General features: G+C 39.8%; 1 protein-coding gene across 4 annotated transcripts in view; it reads left to right on the top strand.

The window, feature by feature from the left end:
• REXO5 (RNA exonuclease 5) overlaps positions 1-8,510 on the top strand; it is a 43,912-nt gene that overhangs the window by 156 nt on the left and 35,246 nt on the right. The window contains exons 1-5 of one of the 4 annotated variants that reach the window (XM_042971713.1): positions 116-204; positions 331-472; positions 3,395-3,507; positions 4,797-4,926; positions 6,227-6,323. In XM_042971713.1, the coding sequence (XP_042827647.1) occupies positions 335-472; positions 3,395-3,507; positions 4,797-4,926; positions 6,227-6,323 (478 nt within the window). In that variant the 5' untranslated portion in view covers positions 116-204; positions 331-334. The other 3 variants (XM_042971711.1, XM_015538373.2, XM_042971714.1) reach the window with 3 other exon arrangements.

The raw sequence follows: 8,510 nt of genomic DNA, 5'->3' as shown, positions 1-8,510 counted from the left end.
TTTGGCAGGGAAGGCTCTTGGCAGTAACTTTCCTCTTTTCCAACGGGCGGAGGCGCTGTTTGCGCCGTTGGGGAACCGTTGTAGAGCCGTTGGAAAACCGTTTAGAATCTTGCCTCTGGAGCGGACGGTAAAACCGTTGGTCTCGGTGCTGTTTTCTCCTCCGTGGAACGGGGAGGATCGTTGGCAGCCTTGCTTTTAAGAGAGGTCTGGGAGGTCTCCGTACACGCAGTTGAAGAGAGGATTTGAGGGAGGCGGTAGGCTGTCGAAGCCCCAGCTGTTTCCCCGTTAGGAGGCGGCGTTTCTTCAGCTCTCGTGCATCTTTCTCCACAGACTCATGGAACCCCAGAGGGAGAGGGCCGGGAGGCACCTCAAGAAGGGCAGGAAGAGGAGGCGAGGCCCGAACATGCTGGTCGGGGCGGCTGAGGCGATGAGAGCCCGTTGGGAACTGGAGGAGAGTCAGCCTGAGGCCAAGGTGAGCAACGGGGAGCCCGAGTGGGCGGTCCCGGGGCTGGAGCCTCCCCAGCCGCCTTCTGGGCCCCAAATCCTCCCTGGACACTGGTCGCCCTCACCCACCCATTAGGCTTTCTGTAAAATGGGAATGATAGTGGATTACCACCTGCCTCAGGGCTGATACTGGCGGTTTAAACCTAGTAAGGTGCCTGCGACCCTAAAACAATGTTCACTCAACAAATACTTCACTCAACAATTTGCTCTGTGTACCAGAAATTGTTCTAGGTTTTGGGGGTATCCCAGTGCAGAAAACCAAAACTCCGGAGCTCGTACAATTTACATACCAGTAGGGACATAACAAAGCTGATGATCATCCCTGCCATTTATTGAGAGCCAGATATATGTGGCCCATCTCTTCAGTCATCAGATTTCTCTTGTCTGCCATATGCTGGGCACTGCCGTAGATACTTGGAGAATCAGTAAATAAAGGTTCCTCCTTAGTTGTAGTGGAAAGACAAATAGAAGTTATATACAGGTTTCCTCCACTATCCAAAAGTAGAGCGTTCCTGTGAAATGTAAGCTGAAATGGTGTAAAGTGAAGAAGCATTTATTTATAAAAAAAAATTAAGCATTTTCATACCCCCTAAATAACTTCTGTTAAGCTTTCAGATATCTCAGGACAGATCTTGCTAACTAATACACAAAATAGAGATAAAGTGTAGATGCTCACAGACACAGATCAAAGCTATGGGGGCTTCTTGTTCAGTGTAGTCCTTGGAGAAGGAGCTTGGCTGTGCCAATTTAATTGCGAGGGGTGCCCGCTTCTGTAACTGGCTTGTGAAACATGCTGAAAGTAAAAGTGAAAACAGGTACAGTGATTATACAGGTCTTTTTTTTTTAAGAGGGAAGTGGCAGAACACAAGGTTTCAGAAAGCTAGGGATACCTGTAGTATGTTAAAAGGGAATTAGTGCTATGAAAACATTTGTTAAAAACATCTATTAAAAAGAGATTCTTTGTTTTTTTCTTTTTTTGCCTATCAGATTGGCAGAACAACTTTTTAAGGGTTAATGTGGTGAGAAGTTTAAGGAAATAGACAATCTCATCACTTTTTATTTTGAAACACTCTCAAAGTTAAAAGTTGCAAGAACAGTACCAAAAACATCCCCAGCCAGCATTTGAAAGTAATTGCAAACAATGCTTATGATCACCACCCCCCATATTTTAGTATGTATTTCCTATAAACAGTCCTACGTAGCCACAATGCAACCATCCAAATTAGAAAATAACACGGATGTATATACATTTACAGCACTATTCTGTATTTACCAAAAGTGATCCACATATAAGTGGATCCACACAATTTAAACCTGTGTGTAAAGGTGTGAAGGATCAACTGTAGGTTTTATTTTGATCAGGAACTTATCTGGAGAATTTATCCAGGTGTACAGGGAAGTTTAAAACGATGCTCATAATTTATTACAAAAAACAGTGTCCTCGATGATGAATTTTTTCACATAAATTTTAGGTGTTGAGGTAAATTTAGAGAATGGACTATTAAAATTTGTATTCGTTATATTTAACTGCTATGGAAAGATACTTACAAATTTTTATTTTATTTATTTATTTATTTTTTGGCTGGGGGGAGTTGGTTACCAAACACAATGTATAGTATAATCCTTTAGGGGCAGTATAGTATAGAGATGAAGATTTTGGGCTTTGGAGCCTGTATTCCAGTGTTCGTTCTACCACTTACCCATTCCTTCATTTCTTTATGCAAAATGATGATAAAGTAGTAGCCACTTAAAAGACCTGTAAGAATTAAATGAGTTAATAGATGTGAAGTGCTCAGAACTGTTAAATGGCTAATTAATAGGTGCTCAACATTATCTTTAAAAACTCATGGGAACAATAGCAATAATAATGTCTGGTGTTTATTAAGTACTTATGATAATGTCAGTCTTACTATATTGCATTTGCACTACCTCGTTGGTCTTCCCAAAATCTCATGAGGTGGAATTATAATTACTCTGTAGATGAAGAAACTGAGTCTTAGGTTAAGGTACTTGTCCTACATAGTAGAGCTTGGTATTTGAACTTAAGTAGTAGAGGAGTCTGGGACTTAAGCTCCTAACCAGTCTACTCTGCTGCCTCCCAAACCAAAATGAGAGTGGTAATTATCTCTGACTTCTGTAAGTACAGATGACTTTTATTTTCTTTTACCTATTGTCTTTATTTACCTTTCTCAGTTATCTGACTCTTTTCACAAGCATGAATTGCTTTAATAACCAAATATAAGTGCATAGCTATTTCAGGAGGGAGAAGCTTCAGTGAACTCCTTGTTTCCCCAGAATAATGTCAGACTCTTTACCGTAGACCACATTGAACTTCTATGATCTGGCTCCCTCTTCTGTATACTCTCAAATCTCCTCTGCTCTGCATCATGCCATCTTGGCTCCAGCCAAATAAAACTACATGTTTAGACACAATGTTCCCTCCTATCTGGCTGACAAATTATTTCCAAGACTCAGCCCCAGTATTCTCATCTCCATGAAGCTATCCCCCAAACTCTCTAACCCCCAAGGCAGTTAGCCTTTTTTACTCCTATACTTTATAATAGCACTTACCCACATTGCATTGGAATCATCTATTTTTGCATTTCTTTTACTTCAGTAAAATGAACATGAGAGCATGAATCTTGTTTTATTCATCCTACTATCTCTAGTATGTAACCAAGTATCTATAATTAAGGTTCTGTATCAATGTTTCTTAAACACTGTATTAATAATGTCCTATCATAGGCTGTTGTTTTAGACCTTCATTTTCAATTAGACCCCTCATTTGCATATATGCTAAAGTAATCAGAAACTAGAATGTTTTAATAATTTGCTTTGCTTTATTGTTATTCCCAATAGTCATTTGTTATGCCCTGATTTATCTTTTCAGAAAGCCCGCTTATCTACCATTTTATTTGCTGAAAACTGTGAAGTAACACATGAACAGTTATGTGAATTGCTGAAGTATGCAGTTCTGGGCAACTCCAATGTTTCTAAACCCAGGTATGAGATGAACTTAAATGACCCGAGGTTTCAAACTAGTGTCTACAGGGCCATATACTCTTAATTTACATTGTTTATTTGCCATACAGAATATCCTAAATTTTTCTTATACTAGTTGCCAATATTTAATTTGGGAATTCCTTTATTAAAATCCAGATACTTTATTCAAAAAACTCTTAAGATCTGGCAGCTGTCCCTGTATTCCCAAATGGCAACAATTTGTCAAATCTGAATAGGGGCATGTACTCTTTAGTGTCCTACCTGACCTGCTTCTCTTTTTTGCATTATCTGTCTGGCTGCTTATTGGTTTGCAACCTTCTTTGGAACTTTCTGGGTGAAAACTGAGACCAGTTCCCCTTACTTGGAGGGCAGGGAGAGACTAAAGAATGAGGCAGGCCATTTCAGGTTGGTAAGTGGCAGTTTTAATAATAAGCAAAGGGAACTTGCATATACAAAGCTGGTCTTGGGTAGGAGCAAAACAAATAGATCCCTACACCTACCTGCCAAATCCTAAAAGTGTACATACAGGCCTTAACTGGATTCAGTCACATACACCATGCTGGTGTTTTCAACACCACATCACTATCTCAAGGCTGTGTCCTTGGAGCAGCTCACAGGTCAGCTGCAGTCATGTCTTTTCAATGACCTTCCCCAGCACCACTATAGGTATTTTGGTTTATAACCCCCAGTGGAGACCCAATTGAAATAATATGATTAAATGTTAAGAATCCCAATCTTTTTTGTTCCCTTTATGTGAAGGGTGAAAGAGATTTTTTTTCTGATATCTTCACTGCCATTGTTAAATATCTAATGAAAATTGCTTTTTATATATACCAATACAAATTGTTTCAAAACTTTTCAAAGTTTTTCAGAAATCTATCTGAGAGAGATTGGCTAGATACCTCAAAAGCCATCTTCTACATTAACGCATATTGCCGTTAGTCTGTCAATTTATCTAAAACTGGCTTTCTTGAGGTCAGTCATGTGATTACTTGCTTAGGAAGGACTGCAGAGCAGCTTGGGATCTTGAGGATATGCCTTTGTAAAATTACCTTATTTCCAATTTAAAGCAAATCTTAATAGGATTTTGGATTTGAATGCAATAAATAATTATCTCATGAGATCTTTATTTGAATTCTGTGCATTAAAAGCTGTTCTTTACCAGGCAGTCAGTAAGTGATGATAAGCTCCATTAACTGTTGCTTGCTGCTTTTTTTCCACACTTTACTTTTGTATGCCTGAACTGACTTGATGGTATCACTTTTAGCTGTTTTGGTTTGATTTTTCAGCAGTTGGTGCCAGCTTTTTCACCAAAACCAGCTGAACAACGTGGTGGTTTTTGTACTGCAGGGAATGAGCCAGCTCCACTTTTATAGGTTCTATATGGAGTTTGGATTTCTCCGAAAGGCATTCACACATGTAAGTTAAGAAAACTTTGTATTAAGGCCTGAATTGAGTCCTCTTATCCAGAGATTAGTGCACGTCTCTCAAACTATGCTCTTTGGCAATCTGATAAAAGAAACAGTAGAGGTTGTAGAAAGCAAAAAAGAGATCTCATGTGGAGATTAGCTTTGTCTCCGATTTTCTTTGATGATCTAGGCAAGACATTTATTACCAGATTACAATCTATATGTAGTCCCCAGGTTGATATTATCCTATTTTATTTGGGTTACGATATTTTCAAAAATTATACAGTTTATGTAAAGTCTTATGTTTTTTGGCCTCTTGACAATATCACAAGATTGGACATCCTTAGAATAGTATGTGCAGCTGAATAGCAGCTATTACCTCTAGAAGAGGCATGTGCTCTCCATTTTCCCATAGCCACCTCTATTCTTTATTGAACTGTTTCATCCATTTACCCTGAGGGATTGGACTTGGTGAGTACTAATTTAAATCCTTGAGCCTCTATTTTCTTTTTTATTTTCATTTATTGAACACTACATATGTGTTAGGACCTACATCAGTCATTCTGCATGCATTATCTTTAATTCTCACAGTAGTTCTGTGAGAGGTACAGGTGTCTTCTATAAATAAGGACACTGTGAGTGACTTGCTCAGGTTATAACTAGTAAGTGACGGAGCTGGAATTTCAGCCCAAGTGAGCCTAAGGTTGGAGCCCTCAAACTCTAAGCCTGGCGGTGTCATCTTTCCTACCTGGCAAGCTGTCCATTAACATAATAGATAGAAGTGCTTTGAAAAATATAGGGGACTTTCCTCTGTAATCAGAGAAGCAAAGAAAATTTGTGGAATGGGATGAATGTGGTCTTACTTCCTTTGTCACTTTTTTTTTTAATTACCTAGTCACTTTTACACATTAAGGAAACTTCTCATTTTGCAATACAAATAGTTAAGGTCTAGACCTTTCATAGCACTGAGTGGGGGCGCCTGGGTGGCTCAGTTGTTTGAGTGTCCCGACTCTTGATTTCAGCTCAGGTCATGATCTCACCATCTGTGGGATGGAGCCCTGCTTCGGGCTCTGTGCTGACAGCGTGGAACCTGCTTGGGATCCTCTCTCTCCCTCTGTCTCTGCCCCTACCCTCCTCTGCTTGTGCAAGTGCACACTGTCTTGAAATAAACATTAAAAAAATTTTTAAAAAAGTGCATGCCTAAATAAATAAATACATTGCTAGACATAGAATTAGGTAAAGTGCAAGTCTTTGACATTATCTTAACTGCTTTCAAGCATTTTTATGAAAACTTGTTAATGTATTTTCAGAAATTCCGCTTGCCTCCTCCATCATCTAATTTTCTAGCTGATATCATTGGACTGCAAAAGAAACAAACAACTGGGGATCTATCCAAGATGGTAGAAGGTATGGCTGTGACTCTGGTTTGATGATTTGCTCATTCTAAAAGATATTATGGAGGGGCACCTTGGTGGCTAAGTCGGTTAAGCATCTGACTGTTGGTTTTGGCTCAGTGACCTGATATTACGGTTTGCCAGTTTGAGCCCCGTTTGGCTCTGCAGTGGTGGTACGGAGTCTGTTTGGGAGTCTCTCTCTCTCTCTCCTCCTTTCTTTTCCCCTCCCCAGCTCATTCTCTCTCTCTCTCTCTCTCTCTCTCTCTCTCAAACTGTAAAAAAATTTAAATGTATTAAAAAAAATAAAAGATATTAAGGCTATGCTTATAAGTAGGTTTGTCAATCAAGTTTATTCTTGCAAACAACAAAGATCAATTCTAACTAAACAGAAAAACAATTTTTTTAAGGAGAACATGGATCAGTACTTAGGGAGATTAGACAGCAGGAACCATAGGTAGCATTCATGCCTCAGAAACCATTTGGTTAGGTGAGATAAGTGAAGGCTGTCCCTGGATATCAATAACATTTGACTCTTACAGATTACTGTGAATAATTTTTAAACTATCAGTGGGTCTTTGTAGCCATGAGTATACAGATGGGAATGAAGATCTTGCCTTTGACTAATGTAAGGAACACCCATTAATACTATTCAGAGTGGGGGGCGCCTGGGTGGCTCAGTCGGTTAAGCGTCTGACTTCGGCTCAGGTCATGATCTCGCGGTTTGTGAGTTCGAGCCCCACATCGGGCTCTGTGCTGACAGCTCGGAGCCTGGAGCCTCCTTCGGATTCTGTGTCTCCTTCTCTCTCTGCCCCTCCCCCACTTGTGCTCTGTCCCTATCAAAAATAAATAGATGTAAAAAAATAAAAAATTAAAAAAAAAACTACTCAGAGTGGGGAATAGGCAGGAGGTTTAGATGCTAGCTAATTGAAAGAGAAATATCCATGATGGCAGTAGTTTTCAAACATATGGGGTGTGTCCATGAGTAAGTTGTAGTTAACCTTCTGTTTTTGTGGGGGGAAGGAGGTAGATGATGGAACAGAACAGAACTTGCTAGAATTCATTGGACCTAGGTAAGTATTAGTCAGTGATACTTTTTTGTGTGTGTTCAGCAATAATAATTGAATAGTTATACTGAGCTGACATGAAAAGGTGGTGAGGAGTTGCCAGTGGCTCCTTTCTATCTCCTCTAGGACTGTGTTTCCTATTATCCTCTGTCTCAAAGACCTCTGCTTCCTTCCTTTCCATTGTTCCCCTCTCCTTCCAATAGATGCCTGTATCTGACCTGCAGCTGTGTTTGATTTGATCTCCACTGTATTTTAAACCTCTTTGAGTGGGGCTTCTGGGTGGCTCATTGAGTTAAGCATCCAACTTTTGGTTTCAGCTCAGGTCATGATTTCATAGTTTTGTGAGATTGAGCCCCTTCTTGGGCTCTGTGCCAATAGTATGGAGCCTGTTTGGGATTCTCTCCCTTGCTCTTTGCCCCTCCCCTGCTCATGCTCGCACTTTCTCTCAGAGCGTGTGCCCTCTCTCTCTCTCTCTCTCTCTCTCCCCCTCCCTCCCTCCCTCTCCCCCCCTCAAAATAGATAAGTTTTTTTAAAATATGAGAAATCTTAAAAAAAAATTTTTAAGTAATCATGGAGTAGTCATTATTAGATTCAAAGGTCATGTAAAGACTTAGTATTGCAAAAGAAATAATCAGGCAAAAGAGATTTGATGTGGCTGAAGAATATAATTGTTGGGGATAACTGGAGGATGATGAGTTGGAATAAGAGGAAGTAGTGGTGAGAGACAAGACAGAGAGGTAGGTTAAAGCTTTGTCCTGCAGGTTGTAAGTGTTATGCTAAGGACTTTGGATTTTATTCTGTAGGCTGTAAGAAGTTAGAGAGTTATGGTTAGTTCTTTGGTCTTTAAAGGATTTCATTTGCTTCCCATCCTAAATATCAAAGTCCCAAAGCATAGCCTGTAGCACTGTGATCGTCCTTCAATTCAGTCTTTCCTTCAAAATATTTATCTTCCCAATTGACCTATTACTCTTCTTTTGATAACTCCTGTATCTTTATCTCTGGATCTGATGTCCGAGATTCTAGGCTTGCATTTTCAACCACCTGCTGGATGTTGCTACTTGGATATTTCCCAGTTCCCTCAATCATGAAATAGGTAAAAACATTTTTCTCATCCTTAAATTACAGGTTCCCATCTT

This window comes from Panthera tigris, chromosome E3, assembly GCF_018350195.1.
Source record: "Panthera tigris isolate Pti1 chromosome E3, P.tigris_Pti1_mat1.1, whole genome shotgun sequence".
NCBI classification, from domain to species: Eukaryota; Metazoa; Chordata; class Mammalia; order Carnivora; family Felidae; genus Panthera; species Panthera tigris.
This window is presented reverse-complemented; position numbering and strand designations above follow the sequence as displayed.